The sequence below is a fragment of the Bacillus rossius genome, chromosome 2 (genome assembly GCF_032445375.1).
Source record: "Bacillus rossius redtenbacheri isolate Brsri chromosome 2, Brsri_v3, whole genome shotgun sequence".
Taxonomy (NCBI): domain Eukaryota; kingdom Metazoa; phylum Arthropoda; class Insecta; order Phasmatodea; family Bacillidae; genus Bacillus; species Bacillus rossius.
In genome coordinates, this window is record NC_086331.1 from 107,228,591 (window position 1) to 107,245,526 (window position 16,936).

Sequence of the window (16,936 nt, forward strand, 5' to 3'; positions counted from 1 at the left end):
AATGATGCGTCACAGTATTTGCACTGACGCAATGTACCTTCTTCATTAGTTGAAGAATCCATTGCTGATGATGAAACTTCAGCTGATGGTGGAACAGCACACATCGAAGTCACCTCCAGTGTTGTCAGAGGCATTGCCAACGGGATCTGCTCCAACAACGTCGGCGCTGACGTCATGGTTCCCGTAGTCGATGGTACATCCTCCATCGAGTTCGACGTTAAAGTCGGTAAAGATGCCATCGAGGTCTCAAGAACAGCTAATTGACACGCCTCATACACCAGAAGAAACAAACTAGGCGATCCTTACACCGCCGACGTCAGTAACAAACTGAGCATCCTGCTGTATAGGACTCGCTTATATACATGCACCGTATGGAATAATACGCTAGTCAAATCAAGAACCATCTACAATAATACTAGAGTCAAAACAACATTATAAATAGAAGGACCATCAACGAAAAGGCAGCACATTTGGAAGCACCGTCAACGAAAAGGCAGCACATTTGGAAGCACCGACAACGAAAAGGCAGCACATTTGGAAGCACCGACAACGAAAAAGCAGCACATTCGGAAAAACCGACAACGAAAAGGCAGCACATTCGGAAGCACCGACAACGAAAAGGCAGCACATTTGGAAGCACCGACAACGAAAAGGCAGCACATTTGGAAGCACCGACAACGAAAAGGCAGCACATTTGGAAGCTCCATCAACAACAAAAAAAAAGGCAAAAAGGAAGCACAAGTTAAGAGATAAGTCTTAGTTAGAAATCAGAATACAAGAAATAAAAACCTTTAATTCTTATAATTTAAATATTTATTTTATTTCTTTACATTATACAAATGCAAGTAAAACAAACCATTATTGTATGCAGCCAGCTTTCCTCAGTTCCATGGAGCTACGAAGCTTCTAGAACATAAGTTTACGAGACTGCGAGAATACAGGACTACAAGTCTACACGAGTACTTGACTACAGTAGTATATGAATGGCGGAACTGGCACAGGCTTCAGACTGTGGTGCCGACCGCCATCTTGGATTGTGACGTCACGGCGGCCATCTTGGATGGTTGTGACCTTGACCTTTGACCTTGACATTTGACCTTCAAAATGTGTAAAAATCCACCAAAATTGGGCAAAAATTGCCCAAAATTCCTCAAAAATCGTCAAAATTTCCATTTCTGTGGAAAAAAATTCCGCCAAAAAATCTCAAAAAATTCCTCAATTCAAAAATTTCTCTTTTCGAGGGAAAAATTCCCGTTTTGAGGGAAAATTTCCCTTAAAAATCCCAGCGGCTAGAAATGTCCATATGTAGGCTTAAGCATCCATGTCGACAGCCTCCGATAAGCCTCTGACGTCATCATGGATTATGACGTCACCGTTGCAATTTTCGTTACGGTCGCCATCTTAACTTTTTTATTTATTATCCGATTTTAATGAAAAAAAAATTTAAAATTTATAAAAAAATTCAATTAATAAAATTTTAATAAATTTCCTATAAAAAACAAACATTTACGACACGGAGTTCGGAGTCCTCGGCTCGAACCCGGCGAGTGCAAAAAAATATAATTAAAAATGGCGACAGGCTCCTTCCTCAATGGTGTATGCAGGCAGACTGACTCCCACCACTTTTCTTAAAGCATATATATCGTCACCTAGTATGACGTCATGTCCGCCATCTTGTCTTCGATCCTGGAAGCCATCATCATTGTATCGTCGGCTAGAGTGCGCTGACGACATGTTAGTTTGATTCTTACCCGCTATAGTGCAGTAATCATTTATTACTAAGGTGGCCGCCATCTTGAAATTTGACCGCCATCTTGAAAATCCGTAATTATTTAGCTAGAAATTCGGGGAAAAGTTCTAAATGCATTAAATAAATCACTCATTAATTCACATATTGATTCGATCCGCTCCAGTCCTTGGTTCGATCCCTGGGCGATACAAATAATCTTAATTTTTATGTAAAAATACCTAAAAAATGACAGGTTCGAAAAAAAAAACACTGCAAGTTCTTTTACAACCATAATATTTATTACATAATTTCTATTTTACTACAGGATCACCTGCGAAGTATAGCAATCTTACAAACATTTAGGTCCGCATAGGCGTGAAATGACTAATTCTTAGCTCCAATCGGTTTATACTAGAAAGAGTCCAACCAGATCCTTTACAGACATAGTCCTCCTCTTCTTGACAGAGTTTCTGGATACCTTGTTTAACAGTTTGCTTGACATCGTTAGAACTGTAAATTACTGCAGCCGATGTCTTGAATGCACACTTCTTCACTTTGTCATCGAACGGATAAGGCTTTCCATATATACAGTCCAACCACAAGTTATATTTCAAAGGTCCGTTTGTTGTTACGTCATCAGTAAGCTGATTGATTATGTCCTGTCTGATATCATCAAGAAAATTACAAATGTCCTTCGACTCACTTAACGTACTTGGATAATAGTAGTCTTTCAATGTTCCACGAAAAGCAGACTGCGCCAAGTAGAAACCATTATCGTTCACTTGTAATGCTCCGATCACAGTCTTAGGTTTATTTTCATGTTCAGATGACACAGCAATCGGTTGCTGCACATCGGTTTTTTTACTTGTACGCTCACGAGCCACCAATCTAAACTCAGGAGTCGTAATTGCTGCAGGTAGTTCAGCAGTAGGCGCACGGACTTCACCTTTACAGTTTATCACATGTCGACGCAAATTATCAATTCGAGTAAACCATTTATTACACTCGTCACAGCGAAACTTCATGCGTGAAGGATTCTTCGTACATTTACTCCTCTCATGTCTCCGTACATCATGTGCAAATGCAAACGTCATGTCGCAGTAGCCACAAGGATGCCTAGTTGAAGACAAGCCCGAACCAGATGTCGCTGTTACTGCAACTGTACCATTTCCAGGCATACTCTTATGCACATCAATGCATCGTTGTTGTATAGAAACCTTTACTTTCTGCCGCACTGCAGGACCTTTACATGACTCCAAGTGATGCTACAAATTAGCATTTCTTGTAAATTGCTTGCGACACTTAATACAACCAAACATTTTACGATAAGGGTTCTTGGCACATTCTCTCTTCTCGTGTCGACGAGCATTGCTGATGTTTGAGAAAATCTTGTCACAGTAACGACATCGATGTTCGTTAGTTGTTGACGATTCGCCATCCATTGAAGTCTCCATCGAGGGCGAAACAGCGTTCGTCGAGGGTTCCTGTACAGCCAGCACTACCGGCATTAAAGTCTCTTCTTTTGGTGGTATCACGTCTGTTGAAATCTCCTCTAATGTTAACATCGTCGTTGCACTCGAGATCTGCTCCTTCTCCGTCGTAGCTGTCGTCAAGGTTCCCGTAGTCGATGGTACAACCTCCATCGAGTTCGACGTTAAAGTCGGTTAAGATGCCATCGAGTTCGCAAGTACAGGTAATTACGCAACTTATGCACCAGAAGAAACAAACTAGGTGATCCATACACCGTAGTCGTCAGTAACGAACTGAGCATCCTGCTGTCTAGGACTCGCTTATATACATGCACCGTAAGGAATAATACGCTAGTCAAATCAAGAATCATTTACAATAATACTAGAGTCAAAACAACATTAAAAATAGAAGGGCCATCAACGAAAAGGCAGCACATTTGGAAGCACCGTCAACGAAAAGGCAGCACATTTGGAAGCACCGTCAACGAAAAGGCAGCACATTTGGAAGCACCGTCAACGAAAAGGCAGCACATTTGGAAGCACCGACAACGAAAAGGCAGCACAATTGGAAGCACAGACTACGAAAAGGTAGCACATTTGGAAGCACCGACAACGAAAAGGCAGCACATTTGGAAGCTCCATCAACAAAAAAAAAAAAGGCAAAAAGGAAACACAAGTTATGAGATATAAGTCTTAGTTAGAAATCAGAATACAAGAAATAAAAACATTAAATTCTTATAATTTAAATTATTTATATTATTGCTTTACATTATACAAATGCAAGTAAAACAAGCCATTATTGTATGTAGCCAGCATTCCTCAGTTCCTTGAGTATGAAGGATATTTCTTTGATGCACGAATAGTTTCCCGCACAAAGCGAACCATGTAGAAGTCTTAGCCGGTCAACCAATATGTTTGGATCTTTCCATGATGTGTAATCATTCTCTTCTACCACCATCTTCCTTGCACCTTTATAATAAATATTATGATCTCTGGTGTCTTCCGTTTTACCACCGACCTCAGGGTAACTTTCATGTTTGAGACTGTGATCAACACAAGCTTGATCAGATTTATTTAATATATCACGTCGTTTCCACCGTTTCGGTCTCAGGACACGGTTACATTTTTCGATCTTGGCAGCTTTAGGTGCTTCATCATTGACTATGTCTTTGTCAACAGCCTCAGAGTCATTGTAACAATCACCGTAGAAGGAATCTCCTTCACCCAATTTACCGTAATAATTCGATGTTGATGATGTTGAAGTGTCTTCATCGTCTTCATGCTTCCTTTTTAGGAGTCCATCATTTTTACAAAGTAGGAAAGATCTACTTGAATTTGGCTGGAATATATTCTCACTTTTCACGTTAAGGATTCTTCCATTGTCCTCATTCTTCCGTAAATCATCAACCTCCTTCAATTTAAGTTCTTTGTCGAGATCGGAAGAGTCAAGAAAATTATTGACGTAATGCAGATCTTTCTTCCTTAGGCTAGTAGATTCATCGTTGTCCTCTAGCTTGTACACAGGCTTGGCGCCACAAGTTCTGCCATGTCTTTTTAGACTCTCTCTCCGCGTAAACGACTTGCTACATCGAACACAACTTATCATATTGCGCAGTGGATTTTTAACACAGTCATTCTTCTCGTGTTGTCTTTTATTCTTTCTCAAGATAAACTCTTTACTGCAAAACTTACACCAATGTTCTTTCGATACAGCGTCAGATCCCGAATCGGAATTCATTTTAGTTACTGAGACTAATGCCAGATACCAATTGAGTGTTTTAAATTAGATCCAATATTTAAATAGAAATTTTTTCATATTTCATCAGCGAGAATTAATATATCTCATGCAAAAGTACTTTATGCATGTAGTTCTCCTTTTCAACAAAAGATGTCGCCACATGTTGCTTGCAGGTAAATAATATTTAGTTCTTTTATGCGGGATGCGGGATGCTCACTAATGATCGCAAAAGAAGGATGGCTTCGCTAGACTCCAAGGAAAAGGAAGTTCGTCTTGCATGTTGGTGCTCCACAGATGTCTCATGGCGTAATATTAATTTGACTGAGTAATGTTATTTTTTAATTCCACCTGATAAAAATATTGCAAGTTTTGATTTAGTAGCAGAAATTATCGAATTAAATGTAACTCCAAATAAAATGGCATGTCTCATTAGACAAAAAAATCCATGCAGAGAGCGGTTTCTCAGAATAGTCAGAAACACTTGAAGAAACCACAGGAATGATTGCAAGAACACGGGAAAACCCATAAAAATATTGACAAGAATAATCAGGAGCACACGGAGAAATCCATCATAATATTGGCAAGAATAATCAGGAGCACACGGAGAAAACCATCATAATATTGACCAGATTAATCAGAAGTACTCGGAGAAAACCACCACATGTTATCTTTGATATCATAAAATTACAGGAAAAAATATTTAAAAATAAAAATAAATTAATAAAAAATAAAAAAAATAAAAAAAATGCATAAACATTTCTGCTGGCTTGTACAAGAACTCTATCTTTGCTCAACAATGATAAGTTTACAAGCTAGTAGAAACTGTTTATGCATTTTTTTATTTTTTTTTATTTTTTATTAATTTATTTTTATTTTTAAATATTTTTTCCTGTAATTTTATGATATCAAAGAAAACATGTGGTGGTTTTCTCCGAGTACTTCTGATTAATCTGGTCAATATTATGATGGTTTTCTCCGTGTGCTCCTGATTATTCTTGCCAATATTATGATGGTTTTCTCCGTGTGCTCCTGATTATTCTTGTCAATATTTTTATGGTTTTTCCCGTGTTCTTGCAATCATTCCTGTGATTTCTTCAAGTGTTTCTGACTATTCTGAGAAACCGCTCTCTGCATGGATTTTTTTGTCTAATGAGACATGCCATTTTATTTGGAGTTACATTTAATTCGATAATTTCTGCTACTAAATCAAAACTTGAAATATTTTTATCAGGTGGAATTTAAAAATATCATTACTCAGTCAAATTAATATTACGCCATGAGACATCTGTGGAGCACCAACATGCAAGACGAACTTCCTTTTCCTTGGAGTCTAGCGAAGCCATCCTTCTTTTACGATCGTTAGTGAGCATCCCGCATCCCGCATAAAAGAACTAAATATTATTTACCTGCAAGCAACATGTGGCGACATCTTTTGTTGAAAAGGAGAACTACATGCATAAAGTACTTTTGCATGAGATATATTAATTCTCGCTGATGAAATATGAAAAAATTTCTATTTAAATATTGGATCTAATTTAAAACACTCAATTGGTATCTGGCATTAGTCTCAGTAACTAAAATGAATTCCGATTCGGGATCTGACGCTGTATCGAAAGAACATTGGTGTAAGTTTTGCAGTAAAGAGTTTATCTTGAGAAAGAATAAAAGACAACACGAGAAGAATGACTGTGTTAAAAATCCACTGCGCAATATGATAAGTTGTGTTCGATGTAGCAAGTCGTTTACGCGGAGAGAGAGTCTAAAAAGACATGGCAGAACTTGTAGCGCCAAGCCTGTGTACAAGCTAGAGGACAACGATGAATCTACTAGCCTAAGGAAGAGTGATCTGCATTACGTCAATAATTTTCTTGACTCTTCCGATCTCGACAAAGAACTTAAATTGAAGGAGGTTGATGATTTACGGAAGAATGAGGACAATGGAAGAATCCTTAATGTGAAAAGTGAGAATATATTCCAGCCAAATTCAAGTAGATCTTTCCTACTTTGTAAAAATGATGGACTCCTAAAAAGGAAGCATGAAGACGATGAAGACACTTCAACATCATCAACATCGAATTATTACGGTAAATTGGGTGAAGGAGATTCCTTCTACGGTGATTGTTACAGTGACTCTGAGGCTGTTGACAAAGACATAGTCTATGATGAAGCACCTAAAGCTGCCAAGATCGAAGAATGTGACGGTGTCCTGAGACCGAAACGGTGGAAACGACGTGATATATTAAATAAATCTGATCAAGCTTGTGTTGATCACCGTCTCAAACATGAAAGTTACCCTGAGGTCGGTGGTAAAACGGAAGACACCAGAGATCATAATATTTATTATAAAGGTGCAAGGAAGATGGTGGTAGAAGAGAATGATTACACATCATGGAAAGATCCAAACATATTGGTTGACCGGCTAAGACTTCTACATGGTTCGCTTTGTGCGGGAAACTATTCGTGCATCAAAGAAATATCCTTCATACTCAAGGAACTGAGGAATGCTGGCTACATACAATAATGGCTTGTTTTACTTGCATTTGTATAATGTAAAGCAATAATATAAATAATTTAAATTATAAGAATTTAATGTTTTTATTTCTTGTATTCTGATTTCTAACTAAGACTTATATCTCATAACTTGTGTTTCCTTTTTTTTTTGTTGATGGAGCTTCCAAATGTGCTGCCTTTTCGTTGTCGGTGCTTCCAAATGTGCTGCCTTTTCGTAGTCGGTGCTTCCAATTGTGCTGCCTTTTCGTTGTCGGTGCTTCCAAATGTGCTGCCTTTTCTTTGTCGGTGCTTCCAAATGTGCTGCCTTTTCGTTGTCGGTGCTTCCAAATGTGCTGCCTTTTCGTTGTCGGTGCTTCCAAATGTGCTGCCTTTTCGTTGTCGGTGCTTCCAAATGTGCTACCTTTTCGTTGTCGGTGCTTCCAAATGTGCTGCCTTTTCGTTGTCGGTGCTTCCAAATGTGCTGCCTTTTCGTTGACGGTGCTTCCAAATGTGCTGCCTTTTCGTTGATGGCCCTTCTATTTTTAATGTTGTTTTGATTCTAGTATTATTGTAAATGATTCTTGATTTGACTAGCGTATTATTCCTTACGGTGCATGTATATAAGCGAGTCCTAGACAGCAGGACGCTCAGTTCGTTACTGACGACTACGGTGTATGGATCACCTAGTTTGTTTCTTCTGGTGCATAAGTTGCGTAATTACCTGTACTTGCGAACTCGATGGCATCTTAACCGACTTTAACGTCGAACTCGATGGAGGTTGTACCATCGACTACGGGAACCTTGACGACAGCTACGACGGAGAAGGAGCAGATCTCGAGTGCAACGACGATGTTAACATTAGAGGAGATTTCAACAGACGTGATACCACCAAAAGAAGAGACTTTAATGCCGGTAGTGCTGGCTGTACAGGAACCCTCGACGAACGCTGTTTCGCCCTCGATGGAGACTTCAATGGATGGCGAATCGTCAACAACTAACGAACATCGATGTCGTTACTGTGACAAGATTTTCTCAAACATCAGCAATGCTCGTCGACACGAGAAGAGAGAATGTGCCAAGAACCCTTATCGTAAAATGTTTGGTTGTATTAAGTGTCGCAAGCAATTTACAAGAAATGCTAATTTGTAGCATCACTTGGAGTCATGTAAAGGTCCTGCAGTGCGGCAGAAAGTAAAGGTTTCTATACAACAACGATGCATTGATGTGCATAAGAGTATGCCTGGAAATGGTACAGTTGCAGTAACAGCGACATCTGGTTCGGGCTTGTCTTCAACTAGGCATCCTTGTGGCTACTGCGACATGACGTTTGCATTTGCACATGATGTACGGAGACATGAGAGGAGTAAATGTACGAAGAATCCTTCACGCATGAAGTTTCGCTGTGACGAGTGTAATAAATGGTTTACTCGAATTGATAATTTGCGTCGACATGTGATAAACTGTAAAGGTGAAGTCCGTGCGCCTACTGCTGAACTACCTGCAGCAATTACGACTCCTGAGTTTAGATTGGTGGCTCGTGAGCGTACAAGTAAAAAAACCGATGTGCAGCAACCGATTGCTGTGTCATCTGAACATGAAAATAAACCTAAGACTGTGATCGGAGCATTACAAGTGAACGATAATGGTTTCTACTTGGCGCAGTCTGCTTTTCGTGGAACATTGAAAGACTACTATTATCCAAGTACGTTAAGTGAGTCGAAGGACATTTGTAATTTTCTTGATGATATCAGACAGGACATAATCAATCAGCTTACTGATGACGTAACAACAAACGGACCTTTGAAATATAACTTGTGGTTGGACTGTATATATGGAAAGCCTTATCCGTTCGATGACAAAGTGAAGAAGTGTGCATTCAAGACATCGGCTGCAGTAATTTACAGTTCTAACGATGTCAAGCAAACTGTTAAACAAGGTATCCAGAAACTCTGTCAAGAAGAGGAGTACTATGTCTGTAAAGGATCTGGTTGGACTCTTTCTAGTATAAACCGATTGGAGCTAAGAATTAGTCATTTCACGCCTATGCGGACCTAAATGTTTGTAAGATTGCTATACTTCGCAGGTGATCCTGTAGTAAAATAGAAATTATGTAATAAATATTATGGTTGTAAAAGAACTTGCAGTGTTTTTTTTTTCGAACCTGTCATTTTTTAGGTATTTTTACATAAAAATTAAGATTATTTGTATCGCCCAGGGATCGAACCAAGGACTGGAGCGGATCGAATCAATATGTGAATTAATGAGTGATTTATTTAATGCATTTAGAACTTTTCCCCGAATTTCTAGCTAAATAATTACGGATTTTCAAGATGGCGGTCAAATTTCAAGATGGCGGCCACCTTAGTAATAAATGATTACTGCACTATAGCGGGTAAGAATCAAACTAACATGTCGTCAGCGCACTCTAGCCGACGATAGAATGATGATGGCTTCCAGGATCGAAGACAAGATGGCGGACGTGACGTCATACTAGGTGACGATATATATGCTTTAAGAAAAGTGGTGGGAGTCAGTCTGCCTGCATACACCATTGAGGAAGGAGCCTGTCGCCATTTTTAATTATATTTTTTTGCACTCGCCGGGTTCGAGCCGAGGACTCCGAACTCCGTGTCGTAAATGTTTGTTTTTTATAGGAAATTTATTAAAATTTTATTAATTGAATTTTTTTATAAATTTTAAATTTTTTTTTCATTAAAATCGGATAATAAATAAAAAAGTTAAGATGGCGACCGTAACGAAAATTGCAACGGTGACGTCATAATCCATGATGACGTCAGAGGCTTATCGGAGGCTGTCGACATGGATGCTTAAGCCTACATATGGACATTTCTAGCCGCTGGGATTTTTAAGGGAAATTTTCCCTCAAAACGGGAATTTTTCCCTCGAAAAGAGAAATTTTTGAATTGAGGAATTTTTTGAGATTTTTTGGCGGAATTTTTTTCCACAGAAATGGAAATTTTGACGATTTTTGAGGAATTTTGGGCAATTTTTGCCCAATTTTGGTGGATTTTTACACATTTTGAAGGTCAAATGTCAAGGTCAAAGGTCAAGGTCACAACCATCCAAGATGGCCGCCGTGACGTCACAATCCAAGATGGCGGTCGGCACCACAGTCTGAAGCCTGTGCCAGTTCCGCCATTCATATACTACTGTAGTCAAGTACTCGTGTAGACTTGTAGTCCTGTATTCTCGCAGTCTCGTAAACTTATGTTCTAGAAGCTTCGTAGCTCCATGGAACTGAGGAAAGCTGGCTGCATACAATAATGGTTTGTTTTACTTGCATTTGTATAATGTAAAGAAATAAAATAAATATTTAAATTATAAGAATTTAAGGTTTTTATTTCTTGTATTCTGATTTCTAACTAAGACTTATCTCTTAACTTGTGCTTCCTTTTTGCCTTTTTTTTTGTTGTTGATGGAGCTTCCAAATGTGCTGCCTTTTCGTTGTCGGTGCTTCCAAATGTGCTGCCTTTTCGTTGTCGGTGCTTCCAAATGTGCTGCCTTTTCGTTGTCGGTGCTTCCGAATGTGCTGCCTTTTCGTTGTCGGTTTTTCCGAATGTGCTGCTTTTTCGTTGTCGGTGCTTCCAAATGTGCTGCCTTTTCGTTGTCGGTGCTTCCAAATGTGCTGCCTTTTCGTTGACGGTGCTTCCAAATGTGCTGCCTTTTCGTTGATGGTCCTTCTATTTATAATGTTGTTTTGACTCTAGTATTATTGTAGATGGTTCTTGATTTGACTAGCGTATTATTCCATACGGTGCATGTATATAAGCGAGTCCTATACAGCAGGATGCTCAGTTTGTTACTGACGTCGGCGGTGTAAGGATCGCCTAGTTTGTTTCTTCTGGTGTATGAGGCGTGTCAATTAGCTGTTCTTGAGACCTCGATGGCATCTTTACCGACTTTAACGTCGAACTCGATGGAGGATGTACCATCGACTACGGGAACCATGACGTCAGCGCCGACGTTGTTGGAGCAGATCCCGTTGGCAATGCCTCTGACAACACTGGAGGTGACTTCGATGTGTGCTGTTCCACCATCAGCTGAAGTTTCATCATCAGCAATGGATGCTTCAACTAATGAAGAAGGTACATTGCGTCAGTGCAAATACTGTGACGCATCATTTACTATCACCTCAAATGCTCGCAGACATGAAAGAAGCAGTTGTTCTAATAATGTTAAAAGAATACAATTTCAGTGCAATAAGTGCAAAAAACTAATTTCACGTCTTGATAGCTTACATCTTCATTATAAAAAATGCTCCGAGAAAGTAAAGTGCGAGTATAATGAACCTGGTTATTGTTTTGACTCATGTGTTGTACCAGCTGATGAGACTATATAAGTGAGACCCTGGTGATATGGACTTCAGTCCGTCTCTGGCTGCGGTGATGAACGGATCGGATAGTTAGACTTGTATAACATAATAGACCTGTATCTAGCTATTCTTGAGAACTCGATGGCATCATTACCACTATCTACACCAACCTGGATCGAAGGTCTACCATCATCAGTGCAGAGCACGATGACAACGACGTCTACAGCTACACCTGCTCTCTCAGCACAGCAGGAGATTTCGACGCGTGCAACATCTTCCGCAGAGCAGACCTCAACGGCTTCAGAAGTTAACATGTCAGCAGTATTACAATGGTTGTCAACAGTTCCAGTGGCATTGATGAAGGAAGGAGCATCCAGCGGTGTTTCATCACCCGACTGCATGTACTGTGAGAAGATCAAAAACTTGAAATTACGGGATTATGTAATACACAATTGTAGTAATAACTCTGAACGCATTAAATATCAGTGCAACAGGTGTTTAAGCAAGTTTGTTCAATATGGAAGATTAAAACGGTACCTTAGGAATTGTGATAGCCTGGCTGTACATTCATTGGAATCGAGCTGTATATTTTGTAACAAAACATTGGCAAATATTCAAAGTGCACAACGACACGAAATATATCACTGTCCTTTTAATGAAGTCGATAATTCGACTTTGTGTGCAAATTGTGGTGTACCAATATGTCGAGCTGATAAACTGAATAGGCATTTAAAGTCATGTAAAGGACATAGTCCGTATAGTAAGAAGACTGTTTGAATCGAGAGATCCACGAAACTTTGGTAATTTGTCTGTGTGTTTTTTATACTTGTGGTAGTGTATAATTTATGTAATAAAAGTTTTTTTAAAAGAACTTGCGGTGTTTTTTATTTTCTCAAACCTGACACTTTAGTGGTACTTTTTTAAAATATTAAAGTTGTTTTGTATCGGCCTGGGATCGAACCAAGGATCTTAGTCGATCTAATCAATCAGTATATAGATTAAAAATTTATTTAATGAATTTTGAACTTTTTCCCGAATCTCTAGCATTAAAATTACGCATTTCCAATCTGGTGGTCTTGATGTCTGATAGGATGATGGTCGTAGAGGATTTAGAGTCTCTTTACGAATGTTGAACATGGTTTATTGAAATTATTATTTTTTATGTAAAATTAAACATTATTACATCGATCGGGTATCGAACAGAGGACAGGAGCGGATCGAATCAATATGTAAATAATGAGTGATTTATTTAATGAATTTTGGAACTTTTCCCGAATATCTAGCTAAATAATTACGGATTTTCAAGATGGTGGCCAAATGACAAGATGGCGGGTGTCACAGTTATAAATGATTACTGCACTTTAGCGGGTTAGAATAAAATTATCCAGATGGAAATGTACTCTATAATACGAGTACACACACAAGATGGCGTACTCCAGAAGGTGGTAGCTCCTGGTAGCATCTACTGAACATAAAATGTCGGGTCCGTGATGGTCGACAAGGACAAAGTCAAATTTCAAGGTCCAGGTCAAAGTTCAAGGTCAAGGTCAAAGTTCAAGGTCAAGGTCAAAGTCAAATTTCTAGGTCAAGGTCAAATTTCAAGGTCAAAGTCCAATTTCAAGGTCAAGGTCAAATTTCAAGGTCAATGTTAAATTTCAAGGTCAAGGTCAAATGTGTGGTGACCAGATAATTATACTACATGGTATAGGCACACTCTAGCAGACGAAAACAAGATGGTGGTCTCCAGCGGATGAAGACAAGATGGCGGACATGATGTCATACCAGTTGACGATATATACCTTGGTATTGGTGGTGGTAGATCAGTCTAGGTAGCTTTCATGGAGGAAGGATCGACTGTTTACTCTCGCCGGGAATCGAACCAAGGACGTACATCGATATAATCAAACAGAATTCAAATACGTTAATTTTTTGATGAATTTTGGAATTTTTTTCCATTAAAATCGGATAATAAATAAAGATTTTCAAGATGGCGTCCAAATTTCAAGATGGCGTTTATGACGTCATACTGCCGGATTATATATATGCTATGAAACATGTGGTGGGAGTCAGTCTGCTTGCAGCCACCGCGGGGGAAGGATCGGTCGCCATTTTTATTTTTTTTTTGCCCTCACCGGGTTCGAACCGAGGACTCCGAGCTCCGTGTCGTTAATGTATGATTTTTATAAATAATTTATTAAAATTTTATTATTTAATTTTTTTATAATTTTTAAAAAAAAAATTCATTTAAATCGGATGATAAATAAAAAAGTTAAAGATGGCGACCGTAACGGAAACTGCAAAGGTGATGTCATCATCCAATATGGCGGAAAACACATTACCCGATTTTTCGAGAACACACAATTACGTCATCCAAAATGGCGGATATAAGATGGCGGGTCCAAAATGGCCGCCGTGATCTACTTGTCCCGTTACGCTGTGCCCCGTTACGTTTTGTCCCTTTACGCTGTGTCCCATTACGCTGTGTCCCGTTTCACTCGTCCAAGATGGCCGCCGTGACGTCACAATCCAATATGGCGGTCGGAACCACAGGCACCACACCCAGAACCCAGGCGCCGGAGCCCCATTCGTATACTACTAGTGATCACTAGCATGTTAAATGTTTTCCTTATGTACCAAGAAAGAATTTGATTTATAGTAATATATCACTCCTTACTCATGATGCCATTGCAAGAATCTTTCAAAGTTTATACCACTTCTGGTTGCATTAATGCTACGGATAACAATAGGCCACACATATGGTTATAACTAGTCAGTATCAGGAACAATGACAAATTTGTTAACATAAAATCTTATTGCAGTTCTTGGTTTGATAGTCATCAGGTACATAATTGTAAACTGTATTTGTTTGTCATCTTAACAATGATTATGAATACTTCTGGCAAAAATCTCAGTTTATGTATTTGCATGCAATTATATATATATATAAAACTAGATTACACAGACCTAATTTTTGCGGGGTCCTTGTTGGCCAAGACGAGAACCTCTCAACCTACTTGCGCTGTGTGCCTACGTGGACGACATAACACCACTTGCGCACGTGGCCTTACCCTGTAACTTGAATGATACGGCACATTGCTACTTGTGCGTCTAGCCTGACCATGTAACTTGGGCGACACTGTATGTGGCATGTCGCATTCCATTGCTTGTCGGTCCACCCGTGTCGCCTTGAAGGAACCAGAACACTGGAGTTCCAGGAGGTGAACATGCATAAAACCTGGAGGTGCAACACCAGTTTCTTTGTCTTTAAATGTAGTAAACATGGCATGGATAGATAAACATACTGTACACATTATTTAACTGTTTAGAGGTAGAATACCTCTGGAATGTTAAACATGAATGACATTTTAACCAAATAATAAAAAACAATCGATACATTGGATGATTTTACATCCGAAATCTATACGACGGCTAAGTGTCTTGTTGAAAGAGATATGTAAACTACTATCTTCAATATCAGTTAAATTATGGCACTGTCAACATTAACAGTGAGTCACATGTGTTCTTTATTGTTTTAGTTAATTTTTATGTCCAGTAATGTAATTTTATATTCTTTTTATCATATTAGTAAAAAATTCAACATAATTTTTAATATATTGTGTTGCAGTATTGATAGTACAAATATTGGTCATTTACCAATTGTTTAACAGTTGAGGGCTGAATTTGGCTGTGAATGAATGAGTGAATAAACAACTATAAATAAGAAAGGAAATAAAAAAAATTAATAAAGATGTAAATGACTGCAGTTCTCCATGTGTATAGGATGAGCAGCATCATTGTCTCTGTTGTTTTCTTTTTATATGTAATTCATATAAATAAAAGCTGCTCATCTACTTTCATGAGAGAAAAGCTACTGTGCGCACCGCAGTATGAACTTGTGGGATGTTAATACGTTGCATGTGTTAAACTTTGGTATGTGGTTAAATAGCAGCAATGCATTGCATTGTCTTTTTTTTTAACCTGGCGTGGTCATGTTACAGAACCTGGTATATTGCTGCCTTAAGTGTCTTACTCGTGTGGCGAGGGTCATGGGTTCGATCCCAACTTTCTGGCATGGCTCAGATTTATGAACCTAACCAGTTACCAAAGGATTCAAAGCCTACTATTGTTATGACTGCACATAATCCTTAACCACCCAATGGATGCGATTCTCATTGCCCTAAACATCACTGTTTGTTTACTGCACAACCAACAACATAACCTCTCACACTTCCGGCCTGCTGCCCATTGCCATGGCTGCCAACCTAGATATTTTGCACCACATTATCATACATTACAACTATAATATTGGTAGTCTCATCGCCTTATGCCTCTGTTCGTAGATGTATAAAAAAACTTATGTTGACATTTTTAAAACTTTTTTGGTCAATATACATACAATAATAAGTCAGTACCACAAAATGTTTTATTTTTAAATTATTAAATTGTTTCTAAATTTTCAAATTAAAAAATTCTATTTTTTTTGTATCAAAAATAGTGGATTTTAAGTGGAATGAAAGTTCATGATAGTATACTTTTTGGATTATCTGAAATTCGCATATTTCTTCGGATTTTTGGTTTTTCCGAGCTTACTTTCAACGCCGTCAAGTTTTGTGTACAAATGTTAAGGTAACTGGTTTAGTTCAGGATTTCAAAGGTTTTCAAAATGGTTGCCATTGGACCTTAATGTAAAAATGTTCAAAATAAGTTTATTGGCTTCAGTCGCAATTACAACAGTGGGAAGCTGTTTCCTATAAATAAAAATTTACTGAAAATATTTCTCTCGAGAACAATTACTAATTTTTGGTTTTAGTTTATAAATGTTTGTGTATTTTTTCACATGATCTGGTTATAATTTATTTTCATTAATTTTGCAGAAGTTACTGTAGAGTACTTCCGAGGGTTGCCGCAGGTGACAGTGCCTTTGCCATCACGCAAAGAACGCTGCAAATTCACACTGCGACCAATAAGCAACACTGTCGGCGATTTCCTCAACATGTTACGATTGGAGGACCGAGGTATCGACCGCGTCATTATAAACACTCCAGGTACATGTTTTGAAACTGACTTATTTTATGAATATAGTTTTTTATATTTTTACTTAAAACTCTAAAAGTGCTGTAGTAAATTAAACAGTGTGGACTTTTCTGATGGTTATTTTTTTTCCTTTCTCGAAACAG

General features: G+C 38.5%; 1 protein-coding gene across 2 annotated transcripts in view; it reads left to right on the plus strand.

Moving 5' to 3' along the window:
- Positions 1-16,936, plus strand: part of LOC134529581 (calcium uniporter protein, mitochondrial) — a 126,522-nt gene that overhangs the window by 53,073 nt on the left and 56,513 nt on the right. For both annotated transcript variants that reach the window (XM_063363818.1, XM_063363820.1), the window contains exon 3: positions 16,634-16,804. In XM_063363818.1, coding sequence (XP_063219888.1) covers positions 16,634-16,804 — 171 coding nt within the window. The remainder of the gene's footprint in view (positions 1-16,633; positions 16,805-16,936) is intronic.